This window comes from Cynocephalus volans, chromosome 8 (assembly GCF_027409185.1).
Source record: "Cynocephalus volans isolate mCynVol1 chromosome 8, mCynVol1.pri, whole genome shotgun sequence".
In the NCBI taxonomy this organism is placed as follows: Eukaryota; Metazoa; Chordata; class Mammalia; order Dermoptera; family Cynocephalidae; genus Cynocephalus; species Cynocephalus volans.
In genome coordinates this window covers 125,296,987-125,320,306 of record NC_084467.1, presented here as the reverse complement: position 1 = coordinate 125,320,306, position 23,320 = coordinate 125,296,987, and the positions used below count along the sequence as shown (strand labels likewise).

At 42.0% G+C, this 23,320-nt stretch overlaps 1 protein-coding gene across 2 annotated transcripts; it reads right to left on the bottom strand.

Annotated features, from left to right (window-relative positions):
* Nucleotides 1-4,078: 4,078 nt before the first annotated feature.
* SFT2D2 (SFT2 domain containing 2) lies at nt 4,079-23,041 on the bottom strand. 2 transcript variants are annotated; one of them, XR_010024264.1, is made up of 9 exons: nt 22,943-23,041; nt 18,195-18,281; nt 17,876-17,961; nt 15,467-15,548; nt 13,931-13,966; nt 13,784-13,842; nt 11,785-11,814; nt 8,997-9,236; nt 4,079-7,886 (listed from the first exon to the last, which is right to left on the bottom strand). XR_010024264.1 is itself a non-coding variant. In XM_063106610.1 (8 exons), the coding sequence occupies exons 1-8, from the start codon at nt 23,003-23,005 to the stop codon at nt 9,197-9,199; spliced, it is 483 nt and encodes a 160-aa protein (XP_062962680.1). In that variant the 5' UTR covers nt 23,006-23,041; the 3' UTR covers nt 4,079-9,196. The 2 variants fall into 2 exon arrangements, 1 of the variants encoding a protein (XP_062962680.1); XM_063106610.1 differs by having other exon boundaries at nt 4,079-9,236.
* Nucleotides 23,042-23,320: the final 279 nt, after the last annotated feature.

Genomic DNA, 23,320 nt, shown 5'->3' with positions numbered 1-23,320 from the left:
ACTGTATACCTATTAGAATGGCCTAAATCCTGACAACACCAGATGCCAGCAAGGATGTGGAACAACATTAACTCTCATTCATTGTTGATAGAAATGCAAAATGGTATAGCTACTTTAATACAGTTTGGCAGCTTCTGAGAAAGCTAAACATGTTGCCATACAATCCAGTGTGCCCTGGTATCTACCTGAAGCAGTTGAAAACTTATATCCAACAAAAACCTGTACATGGATGTTTATAGCAGCTTTATTCATAATTGCCAAAACTTGGAATCAACCAAGATGTCCTTCTGTAGGTGAATAAATAAACTGTAGTACATCCAGACAATGGAATATTATTCAGTGGTAAAAAGAAATGAACCATCAAGCCATGAAGACATGGAGGGACCTTAAATACATATTACTACATATAAAAGAAGCCAGTCTGAAAAGGCTACATACTGTATGATTCCAATTACACAACATACTGGAAAAGGCAAAACTATGGACACAGTAAAAAGATCAGTGGTTGCCAGGGTTTGAGGAGCAGAGGATGAATAAGCAGGGCACAGATGTGTTTTAGGGCAGTGAAACAACTCTGTATACTAAAACAGTGAATACATGTCACTATAATTTGTCCAAACCCGTAAAATGCACAACACAAAGAGTTAACCCTTATGTAAACTATTGTCTTTGGGTGATACTGATGTGTCCACATAGGTTCATCAATTGTAGCAAATGTACCACTCTGGTGGGGGATGGTGAAAATGTGGGAGGCTACGCATGTGCAAGAAAAATCTGTCTTTTCCATTCACCTTTGCTGTGAACCTAAAAAATAAGATTGCATTTAAAAAATTAGAGCATTACCTTTGGAAAAGTAAAAAAGCTATCAACATAGAATTTTAAACTCAACAACTTTCAAAAATAAAGGCAAGTATTTTTTTTCAGACAAACAAAAGCTGAGATGATTCAACACTATCAGACCTAAACTGAAAACTTATTAAAGGTAGTTCTCTTAAATAATTTAGAAAATGATACTTTTGGATCTACATGATGAAAAGCACAGAAAATGGTAAATATCTGGGAAAATATAAAAGTTCTTCCTTGTTTCTTAATCTTTTTATCAGATAGTTATTTAAAGTCAAAATAACAATGTATTATGGGATATATAACATGTGGAAGTAAAATGTATGACAATCTCACAAAAGACAAGAGTGGAGATGTGGAAATATCCTGTTATGAAGTTCTAATAATATACAATCTATTACATGAAGGAAGACTGTGGTATATTAAAGATGCATATTGTAGACCCTAAAGTGATCACTAATAAAATAAAACAGAGGTATAAGCTAATAGTGAAGATAAAATGAAATCATTAAAAAAATAAAAATTTTTTAAAAACCACAACTCTATTAATCAAAAAGAAAACAGAAAATGAGGGGAAAGGAATAAATGGATAGAAAATAAATAGCATAGCAATAATTTACATTAAACTGGATTTTTTTTAAAGCAAGACTTAACTGTATACTGTCTACAAGAAATCCATTTTAAATAGAAAGGTACAAATAGGTTAAAAGTAAGAGAATGGAAAGGATATCTATGCTAACAATCATAAAGAAGGCTAGAGTTGCTATATTCATTCCAGACAAAGGAAACTTCAGAATAAGGAATATTATGAGTAATAAAGAGGGACATTACATACACATCAACACATCAAAAAGACATGACAATTGTAAATGTGTATGCACCTGGTAATAGAGTCTCACTCCATTTCTTTTTTAATGTTTGACTGCTGACATCTTTTAAGCCTCACCTTCCCCTTTCCCCTGCTGCCCCACACTGTACAGTGATAAGCAAACCCGGATGCTCCTTCCACTGGAGCCAACAGGAGATTCAGACCAGGTGAGCCCCTGCATGCAGGAATCCTTGCTCTCTCAAGCCATTTTTAAACCTGCTTGGGAAGCCTTCCCTCCTCTCCCCAGAATAATATAATAAACTTCTCATATCCTCTTTGTGTGTGGCATCATCAGTTTTGATATCAAGCCAAATTTTGTGTGGGATCCATCCCACTTCTGTGGAGTGCCATAGCACACAAACAGAGACTCCAAATACATGAAGACAAAACTGATAGAATGGGAAAGACAAACAGTTAAATCTGAATTATAATTGACACTTCTCTCTCAACAAATGACAGTAGACAGAAAATCAGTAAGGTTAGACACTATCAACCAATTTGACCACATTGATATTTATAGAACAATCCACCTAACAACTACAGAATATGCACATTCTTTTGAAGTACACATGAAATATTCAGCAAGATAGACTAAGAAACTGGGCCATAAAACAAGTCCCAATAAATTTAAAAGGATTAAAATCATTTGGAATGTGTTCTGACTACAATGAAATTAAATTCGAAACAACAATAGACATCTGGTAAATTCCCAAATGTTTAATACACTTCTAAGTAATCAATAAGTCAAAAAAGAAATCACAGAAAAATAAGAAAATATTTTGAATTAAAATAAAAATACAACATATCAAAATTTGTGAGATGTAGTTAAAGCAGTGCTTAGAGGGCAATTTACAGCTTAAATTGTATTAGAAAAGGTCTTAAATCAACTACTTAGGTTTCCATCTTAAATAGCTGGAGAGCAAATTAAACTCAAAGTAAGCATAAGGAAGAAAATAAAAAAGATAAGACAAAAAATTCAAATAACAATGAATAGTGAAAAATCAATGGAAACAAGCTGGTTCTTTTATTATAAAATGTAACACATCAGAAAAATATACAAACAAAAATACAGCAAAATGACTTATCAAATGCCATGTCACTACCACTTGATCAAGAAAGGAGACAGGACCAGATTCCACAGGCAGCCTCACATCATGCCCCCTCCCAGACACTATCTTCTTTACCCCTCCTAAAGTAATCACTATGCTAACTTTTATGCAAATAGCAAATGACCTCCTTTTTTTTTTTAAGGTCAAACTTTACTTTTTTTTGTCACTTTTTTTTATTGAAAGATGATTTTTTATATTTGTGAGGTACAGAATTGAATATCAATACACATGTACAATATGTGGTGATCAAATCAGGATAATTATTACACTCGTGTTTACCAAACATAATCAATCTTTGGGACCCTTAATTAATTTCTCCCTAACCCTTGATTTTCATTATAATTTTACTGCGTAAGAACAGATCTTTAAAGTCTGGGCTGGCCGGTTAGCTCAGTCGGTGCTCTAGCACAGTGTTGTAACACCAAGGTCAAGGGTTCAGATCCCTGTACCAGCCAGCCACGCCCAAAAAATAAAGTCCAGAGTTTTTTAATCTTTATATAACAATAATCCAATGTGTATTACATGTGTTTGTTGACCATTCACATATCTTCCTTTGTTAAACATGTGTTCAGATATTCTTAACCAGGTTATTTGTCTTTGAAAACATCAATAAAAAAAACCTGATAAACCTCTAGCTACACAGATCAAAGCAAAAAGAGAGAAGACTCAAATTGCCAATTACTAACAATGAAAGAAGGGACATAAGTACAAATCTTTCAGATATCAAAAGAATAAAAGAATATGATGAACAATTTTATGCCAATTAATTTGACAATTTAGTTTACACAAAATAACTAAACCAGCTAGTTGTGCAGGAATATTCCAAAATAACACTTAAGGAAATTTCTTACCTTTCAAAAACTGTCAAAACAGTCCTTAGATCCATGTTAAACCCTAAGCCATTTGAAAGAAAGAACTACATATCAATTTAACCCCCCAAAAACATCTTTAAGTGTCTATAATGTGTGCTATGCATTAAGAATTCAAATTAAAGATACAGGCTTTTCTCATAGTGTACAATCTTCATTTGGCTGACTTCTGAAAAAACAGACATGAATAAGAGACAACACTAGATTTATTAAAGATCACAAGGCTAGCATTTATTGGAAAAGAAAAAAAAGCAAAAAAAATTGTGCAGTCTGGGGGTAGACAATTTAGTTATCAGCAATGTTCTTTCTCTTTGAAATAAGTTAGTAAAAAAGAAAACAATATTTATTATATGAAATGGATTCCCAAGGTAGGAAAAGTAGTACTCAAGAATATATTTTTGGTTATAAAAATTTAGTTATGCAATCAGCATTCAAAATTAGTTATGAGCATCTATATAATTACAAAAATTGATTCATGTTTTAACAAAGTGTTTTAAAAGCTCATCACATTAGAACAGGCACAATGTTTGGAAGGCATATAAATTCACATGGGCTTTTGAACATCCTCACTCCCAAATTCACAATCAGAATTTACAAAAGCAGCAAAAGATCAGTTCAAAGGGTTATATTTTTCCTTTCCTTATTCGAGGTTGCTAAGTCAAGTGAATGCTTTGAAAAAGGCAAAATAAACACTTCTCATAGCAGAAAGACCACAAAATTGAATGTAAACTATAGCTCTCCTTCAGGAGATTACACAAATACAAGTTCACTTGTACTTAGAACAAGGCTCATCACCTCTTGTAGTGTGGACATTCAACAGGCAAAGAGCAACACTCGCCCAGATACCAGCCTCAATTAGATCTTTTAGAATGCCTCGTGAGGATGTTATTTATGTCCAGGTAGCCAGCCTACTTATATGAGGGATCGTTTGTCCTTCTGCTGTTATTGTTATTGTTTGTTTGTTTTGAGGATGTTTATTAAATGTCATGGCATTACTTACTTGTGAATATATACATTGCTATTGATTGTTACAATGCTGTGGACATTTCATTTTAAATAGCAAACTTTCTCCTATCTACTGGACTCACTCTTTCCTGGTTTCAGATCACTGTCTATCGAAAATCATACATTTCTAAGCCCATTATCAGTTTCTCAGCTCCTGCTAGAAAGGATGTAATTTTATCTTGTTGATTTACATAAACAAAGGCTCTGTTACTCCCCATTAGCCTCCTGCAACAGAAATCTGATAAAACCAACAGCAAAGCTAAGTATCAGAGACTTGGGAGTATCACCTATGTATGTGGGGTAGAACTGGAAATAACTAAAATACAACTAAATACCCTATCTTGAGTGAACTGGGATCAGATCAATTTTATTGCACTTTCCTCTTGACTCAAAAACACAAAAGATCTCAGAATTTCAGAGAATTATGAATTAGAACATACTTCAAAGTCACATAATTTGACATCCCAACTTTTTAAACAAAATTTCCAAAAAAATTTAGACTTCTTGTTTCCTGATATCTTACCAAGACTTACACTGACATAAATCTGTACTTAACTTCAACTGGAGGTCAGTTAACTTTTCAAAAAATGCTGTCGCAAATAACTGTACATCTTAATTCATAAAAAAAAAAAATCTTGGATTTTTAAATTAATAAAAAACTATGACAAAAATCTAGCAAATGGCCTCACAAACCTTTAAACACTGATTTTTTTGTTGCTGTTACTTGCTGAAAATGAGGTTTTAGGATAGGCTGTGAACTTCAAAGTATTTATAATCCTGCAGTCAACTCCAATCAGAAGTTATCTGAGAAAAGAGAAGACAAGGAATGCCTGGCGTAAGCTGTCCCATAGCAAAGAGGACCCACAGCCACAGGGCTGAGCTTCGATTTCCCAATTCACTCCAAATCCCACCGCTTTATACTGCAACAGCTGTCACTCTCACAGGGCTATCAAAAGCAGACGCCAAACCAGTATCCTCCACACCTTTTTTATGGTATGGCCCACTTTTATCTATCCTAATGGAAGTATCAAAAACTAATTTTATCTGGAATGCATTTCATGATGTTATTTCTTGCTCCCTGAGTATACAGTGATTAGGGTGGAAGGGAGGTGGCACTCAGAGAAAATATCCTCAATGCCATCATACGAGGGCAATGGATAGACGCTCCAGCACTGAGATAATCAACCCAGTGAAAATGCTAAGCTAGGGATAGCATTTCACCCCTCCCAGGGACACGATACCTCCAGCTGGGGTCTGAGCAGCAGCCGCGCAGAAGGGCAGGAGAAGCGAAGTCTCCCTCTGAGCACGTTCTGCAAAAGGGGACACCTTTGAGATAGTGAGACAGGAGATGGGAGTGAGTCAGTAGACGACCTGCCCAACATCAAATAAGCAGTCTCTGGAGCTTGAAAGAAGGGCGAGAGGGCCAAGGGGACTGGGAGCTGGCTCTGGTGGTCTGGAGGGCAGTGCTCCTCCCAACATCACACAATGCAGTGCATGCAGAGCGAACAGCCCAGGGAAGAGGGCACTCGGGTAGTGCTTCCACACAGGCAGATGTGCACCCTCAGCTAAGAACCACACTCCCATCCACAAGAGTCACCACAGCCATTCCCTTCACTCCGAAAATAAAGTGAGCCCTCCTTCACCCAGCAGTGATCAGGGTAAGATGGAAGGCAGGGGAGGAGGGAAACAGAGACCACTACCAGCTGCGGGGTCTAAAACACTAATTCTCAACTTCTGTCTCATCCACTAGGTTGCTTTTAACCAGAGCTGTTGCTTGGTAACAGATTTCAGCAGATTTGAAATGGATTTCTTCCTCCCACAGTCCACACAAAAACAAGTAGGGAAACAACCAAAAGATAAGGCAACTGACGGAAAAATTTAGGTGTTTGGAAGATCCTGGAAGGCAGGATCATACGAAAGCTCCTGATAATGTCCTGACTAGAGCTGTCTGAGCCGACTGGCCACAGGCCATGAGAGTTAGGGCAAAGCAGAAGCCTTCATGAAAGACTGATCTCCTGCCAAGAACGCCCCCTCCCTGATTCCTCCTACTCGTGGTATCTGGTACAGGCCCGTTACCCTCTCTGAGGCTGTTCCTTCTCTATAATAATGGAGAAACCACCACTGACCTGGCAGTCATTGTGAATATTAAATGAGATAATCCAAGGCAGTGTCTACAATGCCAGATACATAGCAATAGATAAATATTTGTTAGAAAATTAGTAGTCAGAGATGTTCATCCTGTCACCTTCCAAGGTCATCAGCTATTTCTGGGATTAAATAGTAACACCTACCCTTTACTGAGACTTTACCTCTCCTGGCCCCGTGCTAAGCACTTGACACGTCTCACTGACATCCTGCAATGGTCCAGCAGAAACTGTTATTATCCCCACTATTTTTAAACAAGTGAGCAAACTAAGGAGCCACAAGTTAAGTAACTTGCTGGACATGACACAACCAGTATGCGATTAGCCACAGCCCACACCCAGATCCATTTGACTTCAAAGCCTACCTTCGCTACCACTATGCTATACACCCCTGGTGACACCTTAAAAAGGTACCTGAGCCTCATGTCCCACAAAGTCAAGTCCAGATATTAAAAAGGGCACAGAGGAGTCAGCCTTTTAGGTGTATTACTCCAGGCTGGTTGGAGCTCGTAGTGACCAGCTGAGCTTCACATCAGCTCTACAGAGGAGGAAGCATGAGCACTCCTGACTTCCCTCATTGCCCTTCTGAAATCTGAACTGTCTCCAAAGGGCACCTGGGATGTGACAGAACCCCACAAAAGCCAGAGAGTTCCATATAATTTCCCTTCCTGGCTGAAGGCAGGTTAGGGACCTCGGCATAAGACAGGATGCCCTCAACAGCCTAGAAAGGACCTGGGAAGACTGGCCTTCCCTCTGGCACCCATCTGGCCTGTTCATACCTCCCATGCTCAGAAGAAAAGACCAGTCAGTTTGAGTCCTTAGCCACAGCAAGATAAAGAAAACCACTAGCCACAAGCAAGGAAACAACCACTGGGCCACTGCCTTTGGTCTGGAGATGCCAGAGCAGGAGCCCTAGTGGACTAGCTGGTTCTTGGTAAAAAGGAGAAAGACAAACGGGTAGACTTCATTTGTAGGGTGACTTTGGAAGTCCTGTAGTGCAGGAACTCTGGCTGACCGGGCATTGGTGATAGTCAGGCACAAGGAGAAGCTGAAAGGGAACACGAGGGATCAGTGAACATCCTACAGACCGAGGGGGAAGCTTCCAAAAAGGGAGATGGTGGGAGAGGACTGGGTAGGAGATGGCACAAATAACATAAAGAGATCAGAACCAGAAAAGGCACAGCCTTGGGTGACGACAACAGGGAAAACAGTGACAGGAGACATGACCAGAGACACACCAGGAAACACTAGGTCATGAAGGAGACCAAAGCTGGGGCACACAGGCTCGGGGCTTGACTCTGCCACAGCTGTGGCTTTGAGAGGATCTGGAAACCACTCTGGGCCTCAATTTCCTTGACTGCACAGTGGAATAACAATCCCTGCTTTGTCACAAGGCTCTCGTGAGGACCAGATAAGATTACAGATACAAAAGCACTTTTTATGTGGTTAGGCAGGAGGCTGAGATCTGGCCACCTGCAGTCTGTAGTGTCCCCTCCCATGTCTCCAGCACAGGCTGAAGTGCAGACGCTGGGACTATTTAAAGGTCACTGGGCAGGCGTGCTTACTTCCTGCTTCACACAGCAAAGCTCTGTCTTCCCACCTGCTCTCCCCTGGCTCAGCTCCAGGGGAGAACAAAAAATAAGGTCAGTTTAAAAGTAAACATTTATAAAAAATGAGGGAGAAAAAAAAACAGCAAAAGAGTCTGCACTGAATGTTAGAAAATACATTCCATAGTCAGGCGTGGAATCAGAACAGCAAGAATGTCCAGGTTCAGATTAAGAAACAACATCGATTACCAAAAAGTGCTTGTTTTCTACTTCACTCCATGGCCAGGAGCTCCACGGGCTTGTGTAGGGCAGAATCACTCATTCTCAGACACCAGAATAAAAATGTGTCCATGCTGTGTGTTGCAGTGGTGATGGTCTCCATGCTGAGAGACAAGCTGCAAAGTCCCTGTTGATCTCAAAAGTCTGTCTCTTACTGTTGCACTTCTGCAATCTCCAGTGGGGCTGCCTCTCACCTCCGTGGAATCACTCACTCCCCAGGCTTATCTGCTGCTACCTAACAAGGTTTTCATTTATGAGAATTCAGTGGGACACCATCCAAAGAGGACACGGGTGTATGAAGAAGGTTCCACTCCATAAGATATAGAACCCACCTCTCAGTGTGCTATAGACATCTGGATTTGAGACATGGTGTTGCTTCCAAAAGAAACCCTCAAATGTTCAAATCACAAGCAACATTGCTGCAAGATAAAAGGCACATGTCTGTAAGAGAGAAGTTTAGAAGATATTTACAAAACTGTCCACCAGCTTCTGTCCATAGTGCCTTCCAAAGCTTTGCAAAACTGACCGTGTATTATGTAAGACACACAGCAAAACACTTCTTCACAGCATCCCTAGGAAGGAAAAAACACAAAGGTTACTGGGACATCATGACTCCAAAGTCTCCTGCAAGTGGTAAAGACCCTCCTTTAGAGTTTCCTGGGCACTCAAGAGTAGCACGCTGCAGAGTGGAAAGTATCTAGACTGCGAGGTCAGACCTACTTGGCATCAAACCGCAGCTTTGACATTTATTAGTAGTATTATCCTGGGCAAGTTACTCGTCCTGTTTGAGTTTCAAATTCCTCATCTGTAAGAGAAGATGTCCCCACTTTCCCTATAGACCGCTTGTGGGAATTAGTGTATTGCACAGAATGGGTATTTAATAAATGATAGCTGTCATCATAATCAGGAAAAGATAGGAAGGAAGTACAGACTATCAGAAACTAAGAAATTAGTCAGGACTGTCATACTTCAATATCAGCCATAATCACAAAATGCACTGAAAGCATTAAGTCAAATAGTCACAATGGCCTTTCTTCATTTAAGCAAAAAGCAGAAACTTGTAAATGAGCATGTCTCATGAGCTCCCTAGCACAGGGAGCTCTCTATAGGTACTGAGCACTCATTAACATGCTGTATCAGCCCTATCAAAGGTATTTACTCTTTGGAATTCAGAGTGCAAGGAAGGAGTGGGTGCTCAATGGATTACTATTCTGTCCAAGCAAGCACCTCCATTTCCACCACCACTATCACTGTGGAAATGGCACTGGGTTTCCCAGACCCAGCTCTGTTCCTTCTGTGTTCTCTGCTGCAGTTGCACTAAGGACGCTGGGAGTCACATAAAGGAGGGGGAGGTGAGTGAATGCATTTGCATGAGCAGGCGCTACATTTTAATATCAAGATAATTCTACAACAGCATTTCTTGATATATGTTCTGCATTATAGTCCCAGGAGATGTTTTGCATAAGAAGTTTTATGGCCAAATAAGTCCCTGTCATGGCAGCTCTCAACTGACATGTAGCATATTAAAGGGCCTTGAAAGCTGGGCAATGAGAAACTTACCTAATTTTGCTTATTTCCCAAACCTGCTTGATCATAGAACCATTTTCTCCCACATGTTTCTTTGGAATACTATGGGAAAAGCTATTCTAGGGGAAGCTACACAAAGAAGGGTAGGACCTAGCTTTGTGATCTCTCCCTAATACGGGAATTTTCATCTGCTCAATACACAAAATGCACTATTTCAAACAGAATTCCATCGTTCCATCCATCCACTGTAGATAAGATCTACACATGCCAAGCCAGATCAAGCCTGAAGCCCTGAAGAACGGCACCAAGCAAGCCCACCTGCATGGGTGAGACTTGTACAACTGCTCTGGGTCCAGATTCAGAAGGGTCCACATTTCATTCAATGTTCTGATGTCACCATATCAAAATTCTTAATCATTTTTGAACAAGGGGCCCACATTTTCATTTTGCACTGGGCCCTGCAAATTATGTGGCCAGTTCAGGCACCAAGATATGTTCAAAATGTTAGCAGGTTAATAAATATCTTACTGAATGCTCAGATATGATAGGATCTGGCTTATGTCACATAAAAACCTAGTTTCCCAGGATATCCCTGCCCAAATTCTTCAGATGACCCCCCAAAACTGGCCAAGTCTGCAGGGAGTATTTTATAACTGCTATATCCACATAAATCCTATCCACAAAGCCATCGAGCTGCCATTAACTTGATGGGCTTGCTAACTTCTCATCTAATCAATCACTCCCCCAGCACCTTCAAATCACTGTCAGCAACAGACCTGGAATGCATAAGACATAAGACTTGCTCTTTCTCCTCACAGCTCAGGTATAATTTTTCATTTCCTCAACATAATTAAGGAAAAGTTTGTTTTTAGTTAACAGGTAATAAAAGAGAAGAATGGAAATTAAATGGTTGCACTAGAACAGAGTCAGAGGCAAAGATCACCAGGCTAACTTTGAGAGGCCTGTCATTGAAGGTGTTTATTTAAGGAGGTTTGGAGCATCAGAACCTCAGAGCTGGAAGGGGTCTCTGGAAATGATAGAATTCAACCCACTCTACTGATCGATGCCTCATCTGGGGCCAGAGGGGTCAATAGAGTTGCCCAAGGTCACACTGCTAATTTGTTCCTCCACAGTCCTGGTCTTTTTTACTTTCCTTTTTATAAACTCTTCTGAAACTTTCCCATCAGTGGAAAACAAGCATAAATTGAGATACCTCCATCTCTTGCTCAATAATATTAAAGTAATATTTAAAAAAAAAAAAAAAAAAACCTACTCAAAGCTACAGGTTAAAAGAGTAATAATGTACATATATGCACTATATATCAGACTGGAATGTTCACAGCATAAGGAATTGGTGGACCTGGGTTAACACCCATCATGAGTTGTATAATTAGAGTGGGCAGAGGGGTAACCCTTAGCTTACCATTATATAAAATAGATAGAACGTTTGCCTATTTGGCTCAAAGGACTTTAATAAAGATAAATAAAACAAGTATGCTATGAAAGCACTATCTAAACTAAAAGGCCCTATGCAAACATATCATTATCCACAAATGACAGAAATTATACTTCTAAATACAAAGTTAGACTTACCTTGCAAATGGTATGAAAGAAAGGCTGTACCTACAATGAAAAACAAACAAAACAGAAGATCAAATTGAATGAAGAGAGTGGAAGATTACACAGTAACGGGCTTCTGAGCTGTAAGAGCATCTGCCATGATTCATGGAAACCCTCTCCCCTCCTCGTCCTGGGGCTGCACACGCACAAAGGCTCACTTATGCGCAAGTGCGCACACACACTGTGCCATGTGTACAGCCAACTAGCCACAGAAGGAGGGCAAAAGGCTCATGTGGAGATAACCAGTGACCTCAGCCATACTGAGGTTCTGCTTTAACCAAGTGAGCCAGCAACAATCACCTAAAATAGGCAGATTCCAGATTTCCAGATGACATAATCCTATTCTGAAAAAATACCAAGTAAAATCCAAATCAGTTTTCCTCTAACATTTCACAAATGCTCAACAGAATTTAACTTCTACCCAATTGGGATAAATTTTCTGCTTCGTTCCTATTAATTTTAAAAGAAGAGGAAAGAGAATAGAAAACAGAAAAAAAGAAAAAGAAAAAACCACAACCAACTACTCTATGGATGAAAACTTAAAGCTATGATTCTTCAAAAACCCAAGCCCAAAGGTATCTTGGCGAATCTCAGTTAGCTCAGCCCGTCGCCTAGAAGGGACCCACACAGGGAAGGGGTTCCATAACTCTACACAACCAGGCACTGTGTGTCAGGCAGGGCATAAACTGGTCAGCCCAAAGAAAAAAAGTAGTCAGAATACATCAGTGCTGGAGGGAGTATCACCACCCATCTGAACCCATATGAATGCTGAATCTTTGAAACTGGCTACAAAATCAGTCTATAAGAAAAGAAAGCCATGTGTATGCGGGTACTAATGTCTGCCCCCAGAAGAAAACCATAATATAAACATTAGCCATCAAACCAGGCCCTTTCAGTATCTACTACCAAAATGTGTGTCATATTAGAGCAGGCCATCATTCTTCTCCATATCTTACATTTACCATGTACAGAATCTCATTTATTTGTGAACATGGTAAATTACAAAAGGCAATTTGAAAGTATATTTATTCAAGAGTCCAAAATTACTAAAGGGAGAGGTGGGTGTTAAGCTTACTGTCTCAAAATCCATTTCTACCAAATAGGAGTGAATTGATCCTTAGGAGCTTTAAAACTTCCATAGCCCTCTCTTTTCTTTGCATTACAGCAAACATTTCTTTCCAAAATAAATCACTCACATCTATAGTAAACTGTTCTGGCAGATATCTTCTCTTGATAAACTTTGAAAGCATTACAGAAATGTCTCAAAAGCTATAGATTCCATTCATGCCCCCACCCTTCTCACTTTAATGATGTACAGGTTTGAAGGGGCCATGAACATACAGCCTCATCCATGGCCTCAAAAAATGTTTTCCGTAGCTTGGCCCTTGAGTTATAATTTTCTTGTCTTCACCTGCATCACCAAAAGCCCACAGCCTCCAGTGCATATGCTGATCCTACAACCCACGTCCACATGGTTTTCCATTTCATCAGTCACTGCTCCTCATCTCCTGCTGACAATTCACTCTTTGTCCTTCTGTCAAATGATTCAGTCCATCACAAATTAACACTCATTATTCTTCTTACCACTTTCCTTTTTTGTTAATGTCTATTTGACTCACAAGCCTCTTTTTACCCACCCTTATGATACTTTCATTGTGCCTGCACTTACCGGAAATGAGTTGTTTGATAACATTTGTAACATCTCAAAATCAACCATAAGCCCAGCAAAAACACTGCAGCAGGCAAACAACCTCCCATGACCATTCAGGCCACTAATGCCATCTTTTGGCAGTGGACCGAGTCGATGGGCTTTTGCTCTGTAGCCTGACTTCACTTGCATCACTGAGAATTGTTAAATTAAAGAGCTTCTGTGTTTTCCTAATCCTCCTACTCACAACATGTGGGTTTTACCTCCTTCAGCTGCATTAGTCAGAAGTCTATGTGGGAGAGGACTGTTCAAAAGGTTACTTACCACGTCAAGGCCAAAGACTGCAAAATGCAGAAGATGAGCGCAAGTCCCTTGTTATGCCACTGAAAGAAAAATAATATGGTTCCAGCAAAGTGTGTGACAAGAGGCATTAAGTCAAAAAGGTTAAGGAAAATTAAAATATACACTTACCCAAAAAGCAGAACACAGAGTAAGTGCAAAACACAACTAGAGGGAGAAACATTCTTTAATTAACACAATGACAAGATAGCAAAATATTAAAAAATTTTTAAAACTTTAAAGACTTATTATTCTTAGCAAACTCACAACAATACTTATTACGCTGCAGTAATCAGATTCTGTGATTATCACAGAAACCAAAATCATTTTCACTTCAAAGCATTTAACGCATGTGAGCACCCTTGTTTGGCAGAAGTGTTAAAATCCCCATGAAATCAAACTGACAATAAAGATTCATGTAGATTAAAAAAAGATCCTCTTCTACTTTCAAGTTCCTCAGAATCTCTACCCAGCAAACAAAATCACATTTCTGGCCCACGCATTCGTCCATCCATCTTTTCATTCTAACATACTAAAATAAGCTTAACACAGACCTCTGTATTTTAACTCTTGCCAGGCACTAGTCTCTGGAGTAAAAAGGATGTGGGAGGACAAAGGTCAACATGAGATATCAGTCTCACAGTCAGCAAGCCAGTTATTTGTTTACACATCACCTAACACTTTCCCTAACTCCTTTCATAGAAAGTTCTTTGTGCAAGAGACATGTCCAGGCCATCTACATCCAGGGCTGGCCAAGTACAACTGGTGCTCGAGCTGCCAGCCATGCCTTTCCTTTCCATCCTTCTATAATAGTAACTACTAAGTAAGTATGTCCTAAATGTTTCCTCTGTATCCAGTATTGTGCCCAATGCTCTGAAAGGACACAAAATAAGCTGCAAATGTGATCATTGCCTAACTCTCCCACTTGAACAAATAAGATGTACAGAAATGAAACTAAAAATAAAAGTATGTTGATCAAGTTCCAAATGTTGCTTTCCGGTAATTATAATAAGAATCCAGAGAAAGTGGTCTGGAATGACTTTGATGGATGCATGGAAAAGAATGAGCAAAAAAATGGAGAGGCATTCTGGGTTGATGGGACAGGAAGACATGACAAAACTGAAGGCACTGTTGTCAGAGCAGGGCACAAGGATGACAGATCACAAGGAGAGCGCCCTCACTTCAGGAAGACTGATGAAAATGACTAATGACGTATAATCCCATCGAGTACCATCCCAACGTCAGATAATGATGAGGGAAAAAAGAGCCCATCCTAGAGATGAACACCCACTCTAGATAATGAACTCTGCATTTCTGAGTTATTCCCTCTAAGCTCTGCCTGTGTTTGGCTTCAACCATCACCAGGAAGGTGTCTGAGCTCTCTTACTACCATTATCAGCTGGGCTAATGTGACAAACAGCACCCTCTAGAGGTGCTTTATAGAACTGGTAGTAGCTTGACACCAACTGAACCACAAAGGTAGGGGAGGAGGTCATGGTAACTATTAGCAGAATGCTCCCTTCTGCCACGTGGTTATAGGAATTGGGTAATAAGTCAAGATGAAAAGCCAAAAAAAAAAAGAGGTCCTTAGGTTTAAGAGGAAAAAAATTCCATATGGCAGAAATAACAGCTCCCTTTTGAGAAGTCCAGCTAAAAAGCAGAACTTACCAGCACCAGGATAGTTGCAATCAAACGCGTAGGCTCAAACATTCGCTTCAGCTGATTCATCGGTCCCATGAGGAAGATCGTACTAAGAGGCAAACACACACACAAGCTGTTCAACCAGAACAGAACCACAGTAGGTGCACCAGGTCTCATCCCCAAGATTTCCTGTAGCAGGAACAGCAGTAATAGTAGCTAACATTTGAAAAGCTCTTACTCTGTGGCAGGCACTGTGCTTAAGGGATTTCTGTGCATTATTCTCATTTAATCCATCAAAAACCTATAGGGTAGGAACAATTATCATACGGATTTTACAGATGTGGAAACTGAAGCCCAGAGGGTTACTTATCCAAGGCCATCCAAATAGCAAATGATAGATTTAGGCTGGAAACCTATGTGGGTCTGACTCTAGAACCACATTCATACCACTAGGTTAGATGACTTCTCTGAGAGGTGCTACCTTGCCTCCTTCACAATCTACCCATCAAAACAAACTAATGAACCAAAAAGCTCAGGAAATCTAAAAAAGAAAAACCAAACCTTATAGGCTTAGGTTGCTTATTGTTAAAAAGTAATACATTTCTTTTTCTTTCATAATCTCCAGGGAATAATTCTAATGATGATTATTATATCATCTATTATTTGTTGAATGTTTGCTAAATGCCAGGTAATACATAAACTACCTCATTTCGTCCCCTCAACAACTGTGAGTTAGGTATTATTGCACTTATTTTAGAGATGAGAAAGTGAAGCTCAGAAGTTACTTATGCAAGATCTCACAGCTAGGAATCCAAAGAACTGGCATTCAAACCCACATCTACTGAATTCCAAAGCTCCAAAAGACATCCCTAGCATGCCTTCTATATGAATGGAACTCAAAAGGTGTAGTAAGATGCTGCCTGTGCTGTCACACAAATATAGATGGGACACAGAAAGCCCCAAAGGAAAAGGTCATCAATTCTGGGGAAGAGGAGGTAATCAGGAAGAGCTTCACAGAAGAGGTGACTTTTGAGCCAGGTCTTGACAAATGAGCAAGTACCCACCAAACTGGGGGAGGAAAAGATGGGGCAACACTCCAGGCAGAGAAGACAGCCCCAGCAAAAGTACAAAAACGTTTGGAGAAATACGAGAAGTTCAGCCTGGCTGGGGAATGAGACTGGGGTGAAGCCAGATCTCGAAGGACCTGGCTTGTACACATGCCGAGGAGTCTGGGCTTCACCTGTGGAGAGGAACAGGGAGCCACTCGAGGGGCTTAGGCAGAACTATAAACAAATGGCCCCAGAGCTCAGCAGAACATGGCCTAGAGAGGACCAAGAAAGGAGGCAGAGAAGCCCAACAGAGGCATCTTATAGAAGTTCAGGGGAGAGGTGATGCGGACCAAAGCCAAGACGAGCTCAGGTATAACCTTCTCCAGGAAGCCCTCCCTGCCTCTCTGGGTCAGATCAGGTCAGCTACCTTTCCCTGAGCATCTCTCTTTCCATATCCTGCTGTGTCATCCACTTAAATGTCTTTCTGCCTGGCTGACCAGTGAGCTCCACTGCAGCAGGGACCAAACTGTATTTGTCTTTGCATCCTCAGAGTCCAGCACAGAGTGTGATCAATGCTTATGCATTGGGCCTGTAAGTCAATCAGTGAGGGACAAAGAGCCACGGGGACAAAGAGAAAGGACCCAGGTAAGAGAGGTCAACACCAATCCTTGGTGAGTAATATGGGGTTCGGAGAACTTGGAACCCCAGGACTCTGAAGCTGTTTACAGAGATATAAGGGAAGGGGGAAGGCTGAGGAAAGCTAACTGAGTTCAGACATCTACGGGTCATTCAGGTAGAGGCCAGACCAGTGCTCCCAGCTGGAAAGGTTGGCTTGGCATTGTCAGCACAGGTGTGGTGGAAGCATTAGAGTGAATGAACGTGGCCTGGCATGTTTGTGCACCTGCAGCATGTGAAATGGGCTGCCCACATGAGGGGGAAGCACTCCATCATTTGCTCTGCCCACATGAGCTGATACTCTGGTCCAGGATGGTCTAACACTAATCCCAGTTTTACTTACAGCCACTGGCCTGGTGAACCCCTTTAAAGCCATCAGCTCAGTGTCAGACAGCAGTAAGACTACAGCAATGGAGAGCACTGTTTTGTAAACCTTGGAGAAATCATTCAACCACTCTGTGCCACAGTTCCCTCAAAAGTAAAATCACAACAATCATATATTTCCTACTTTCTCCCAGGGGTGTCTCAAAGATAAACTAAGATATAAAATGTTTTGAAATAATTGGATATGAATGTGATATATTCTAACTCCCTCTTTTCTCTCTAAATCCTTAAAACTACTGGAGCATCCTCCTTCACCTCCCTCAAGCACAATCCACATCCATTTTCCCATCTAATGACTGGCAAAGGTTAGATAAAAAGAAAAAGTTACCTCCCAATTGATGCGATGTTACCAAATGTGTAAAACACTGCAAAGAGGTGTAGGCCCTTCCTGGGCACCCATAGCAGGAAAGTACCCTGGAATTTAAAGGACAGTATTTACACATGTACAACCTACCCTACCACAGCCACATGCCCAGGAGCTCACAGAGGACAGATGCCCTACGGAGCCTGTTTCCATCTTCCCTCATCTCTCTCTCCCCTTATCCATGCATTTTAGTGAACAGCAAGAGAACAGGAAGTAAATGAGAGGGGAAAGATATAACAAAGGAGCGTAGGGGGAAATGATAGAGAAGAGAGGAAAATCTTACCAGCAGTGAGCAGAGAATTCCAATAGCAAAACACGCGATGAAGCCTTTTATTCTGGTACCCCAGCTTAGTGAAGATGCCTCAACAACCTGAAATTTTAACAAACTGATTACATATATAAATATGTATATTTACCAAAACCAAAAGAAGCACATAATTAAACTTAGAAGCAGTGTTAATTCGTAGGCAGGGAACGTGAAATCCTACACACTCAGAGTTCTTATCAGAACTGTGAGCGCTTATCCAGACATGAATCTCCTCTCCAGCAGCTAAGACCTTATTGTGCCTCTGGATGAACATCTCCAGAAGTGGAGACTCCCTGCCTCAAACACAATCCATTTCACAAGCAATAGACCCTAGAGTAGCCCAGAGCCTCACCACAGCCCAGGCAGGATGAGGGCCACAACTGGAAAGGCATGAGCTCCACCAGGCAGGGTCCCAGGAAAAAGGAAAAAAATGAGGGGACAATACTCAAGCAGCTGGGACAATTGGTCATCCTCTCCTATGCCAACCAGCCAAGCTGCAGCAATTGCTGCTCCTGCAGCATTTCTGGGTCCTCAGAGGGCTAAGGCTCTCATCCTTGTCAGGACTCTCAACCATGTTATTCCCTCTTGGTGCAGGTGTATTTACATCAGCCAATTCACCCAAGTGTGAGACAGATCCTGGTTAATTAATTACTGCCCTGCTTATCCTGACTCTCTGCCATCATGAATAATCCGTCCCCAGAGTAAAGTTCAGGAGAAACAAAGACTTCTGAAAAACTCTACTAAACAGGAGAACCTATGAATATCTCCCAATGGTTCTTTATCCATGTCAAAGATGATAACCAAGCCTCTGCACCAGACCTTCCCGATCTGTCCACCCGATGCAAGTCAGCACAGCTGCTCCATACTGGACACAGATAGTTGCCACTGAAAGACCAAAGCCAAGGCAAGGCAGCCAGGCCCTGTGTATATTCCATGCATGGCTCACCTTGTGTGGCCACCACAGTCTCCATTCGGCAATTTGGCCAAAGTTGCCTGCCACGTTTCCACTCGTCTAATGGAGGAAGGTAGGTGGTGACAGAGGGTGCAAGACTAGAAAATCCCTCAGCCTTGACTCCCTCCTGCTCAGGAACCTGTTTTCAACCCTGTCTCCATACTACCTGTCAAACCAGAAGCTTGAAGAGAAGGACAAGAGTCTCCCCCAGGTGTGGCAGGTATTGCTACAGAATGGCTTAATCTCCACTCAGGAGAAAGGTGTTTAGGTCAAGTTGTAAAAAAGGGTTCTCTTCCTACCCCCATATATTCACACATATTGAAAGTGGGCTCATAACACTGCAATACCACACACGCGCGCGCGCACGCACAAAATTCGCATAAATTTGTGGCAACATGACCCTGCATAGAAGGCACACTTCGGGATGGGAACATGCAGTAGGGAGCAGGTGGAAGGACCTGACAGATAGCCATCTGGTTCTATACTGAGGAAAACCTCTCCTCCTTGAGGAGTCTGGTTTCTTAAACCCTCTTGGGCTTCAAAATGAGCTATGTGATGCTCTGTTATCAGGCTTTCCTGGGCCCCAGACAATGAGACCACTTCTAACTAACATTTTTAACCTCCCCTCAAGGACAGAATAAAATGAAAAGCTACAACTCTTCCTACCCATGCAAAGAACTTACTTTGCCAGGGTGGGAGGAAAAAGAAAAAAGGAGTCGCAAGTAGGAAGAAAGAGTGGTAGTAGTACTGGATTGGATTTGTTGTCTGAGCACTACTTGGCATCAACAGGGATATTCAAAAAGATTCAACCTTTTTCTTTTTTTTTTTTTAAGAAGATAAACCATAGGTTAAGTACAAAATTTGAATTGGCCTTGGCATTTATAACGCTAAACAGTCTCAATAGGACAGTGAGATTCCAGTCCTCATAAAAATCAAAATCACTGGCAATGAGAAGCAGTTCCACCAAAAACATGTACCTGATGTCTACTTTCAGAAAGGAAAGTGACACTTTGGTTCTGCAAATTTCTCAAGCTTAATACACCCAAATGTTACCTTTTTCAACCAAAATTGGCAACAGGGGGAGAATCTCACCATTGTGTTTTTCCACTATTTTTCCACTACAATTCCAAGTTCTTTCACATGCACGCTTGGTCAGGGAAAGAGGAAGCTGTTGTGCCACTTCTTCTAACTGGACTCAGTGAAAGCAAAAGACTGCTTCTTGCCAATTTATGAAAACAAACTCAGTTGATGTAAAATGTCTCTATAAATTCAGTTGCTGGAAGCCAATCTAGTGCACTTTTTTGGAAATTAGAGTAGCTAAAATATAGTACCTGGATAGAATTCACAGGCAATGTGCTCATAAGCTAAGTGGCAGTTATGCACAAAGAAAGATCCCTTTGACTCCAGAATGTGGAGAGAAGAGGGACTCTTGCCAAGAAGTAAAAGTGAGAATTGTTCTGGGAAACAGGACTGGTAACCAGAGTGAGAAAGGAATACTGCTTCATCCCTGCACTTTAAAATCGGGCACCAATCATACCCTCCTTGTCCCTAGAATCCTTTATAGAAAACATAAAACCTACAGTTTCAGAAAGAAGTTCACTAAAGACATAAGGTGCATTTATGAAGATGAGGTATCAATCAGAACACTCATCATGAGGCTATTTACTATTAGACATGCCATGCAAAGTTTATAACTACCTAAGAGAGGTGAGAGAAACATAAAGTTATACTTTTATGGTTTGCATTAAAAGAACAAAAAATTTTTAAGAGTACTCACTTCTGGTGACCTCAGACAGGTTATATAATTGAATTTGAAGAGATTTTTAGGCCACCTAATCCAACTAACCACAAGAAAAGACAAATTTCACCACAGAATCCTCTAGCTTTGCCAGCCTCAAAACCATGGAAAATGTGAGAGGATCAAGTCGGCACAAACATTTTAAAGGAGACCCTAACATAGTAGGTAAAAACTAAGCTAAAACAACCATGAAAATGAAGTCATCGGCTACAGAATGTTTCCCAGGAGTTCAAGACTCCGGAAGTGCCTACAATGTTGCATATAAACAGGAATCTCATTCAGAAAGAGAAAACTGACAGCAATATTGTAGAACAAGAGAGAAGCACATACTCTTCTTAAAATAGATTTAATGCCTGCCTGAGTTTACATGTTATAAAGCACCTCACTGTACCCAACACAGGCATTCACTATCTCAGATAAAAAACTCCACATTTATATTTTCAAATTGTACTACATCATTGATTTTTAGTATCTGTCCACTGCTTCATGAGTATTTTCTAAATGTCTAATAGCTGCATCATCCCACTATCAATATCCCACCTCCCCAAGAGTCTTAATGAAAATAAAGTGTCTCCCTCTTAGGCCTCACTGCTCATGAAAGCTTTTTGACTAAGGAGAATAAAGCTCTAGGTAACAATGAGGGTCAACTACCTAAGTGTCAGAACCTAGGTTCAGTCTGAGGTTCGACATGAATTTATAATAGAGAACAGAAATCAAGAAGGGAGAACCCATGAAATTACTCCTGAGCCTTGACCAATTAATAAAGGCAACAAATTAAAAAGAACTCACAGTTGTTCTGAAATGTCAAAAAAAGTTAAACCTCAATTCATATAAAACTTGATTCCTATAGTGTTACTCCTTCAAGATGAAGATTCAGAGAGCAAGTTTTACATCCTGAGATTTCAGAAGTGGTGGAGATACCATTATCATACGAAACAAAACTCAGAATGAAATCAGCAACCACAAAGGTGGGTCAAAGCATCATTTAGAGAAAACCACGAGGAATACAGACTCAAGTTAGAGGAAAAACTCAGGTTTCCTGTTGAAAGTGGCCATACCATCTTGTTCACCACCCCAATTTTACAGATGAGGAAACAGAGGCTAAGGAATACACCAAAAAGTAAATAGAAATGTTGTTTTGTCATCCAGAAAGGAAAATGAAAATAAAAGCTGAAAGCACCCAGAATAGAAGTACATCATTCTGTGTGGTTCTAAAATACAGGCATTAGTGACCGGGTTTCAGCTCGATCGAAACCTTTCTAACAAAGCAAAGAAACATGCAGGCAGTCTCCGGAGGCACTGGGTGTCTACAGAATCTACCTGCGGACAGGTGGACGCAGAAACAAGATGTGGTCCTCGCCCTTGGGGAGTTCACGGTTTCGTGGGGGTGACAGTTTTACAACCACAGGGCGATGGCGTACGGTCGGGTGGCAGTGTCACACCCACAACCTAAACCGAGCAGTAACCCAGCGCGGAGCACAGGGGCGCGGCCACAAGCCCAGCCGCGAGGTGGGCAGCGAGCCGGGGAAGCCACCGCCGCCCCGGCCCGGGCCCAGGCGACCTACCCAGCGAGGACTCCCTGCGCCTGGCTCTCGGGACCCCGGCCTTGCCTGGCCCTAAAGTGCTTTCTCTGGTCTGCAGGGATGGGGCCGACAGCCTGGAAGCCCGCCTTCGCACTCGCAGATGTTTCTGGGGTTTTCTTCCAGCACCGCCCTCTCTTTAGGTGGGGGATGGAACGGGAGGGCTGAAGGGGCGCAGGACAAAAAAGGACACAGGCGCCGACGGCCCTGCACCAAAGTGCGCGGGCTCCGGCCAGTGTGGCGGGGTGTTCGCTGAGCCCTGCATGGGAGGACAGAGGAGACCGGGCAGAGCTGCTTTCCAAGAAATCCTGGAAGTCCTGCCCGGAGTCTCCCGGACGCCGCGGGCATCCGAGGCCCGGGCCGGGGGCGCGGCCCAGCGCCGGGGCGCACTCACCTCGGACAGGCCGCCCCGGTCCTCGGCATCCTGCCCGCTCAGCACCTTTTTCAGCTTGTCCATCCCGGCCTCGTCCCCACCGCCTCCTGCCCCTCCGCGGCCGCCTGTTGCGCTCGCTGAGTCAACGGCTCTTCCGGGTGCTCGTCCCCGCGGCCGCCGCCCGCCGCCAACCAGGGCGCGCCCCGCCCAGGTACCTGCCCCCCTGGCGGCACCCGGCGTGCCCCGCGTGCCCCCCTCCCCGCCCCGCCCACCGCCCTCTCCGCCCCGCCCGCCGCCGCCCCCCCCGCCGCCCCCCCGCCCACTGCCCTCTCCGCCCCGCGCGCTTGCACCGCCTGGTTTTGGTCAAGGGAGGCTGGACCGGCCGGAAGAGCTGGGATT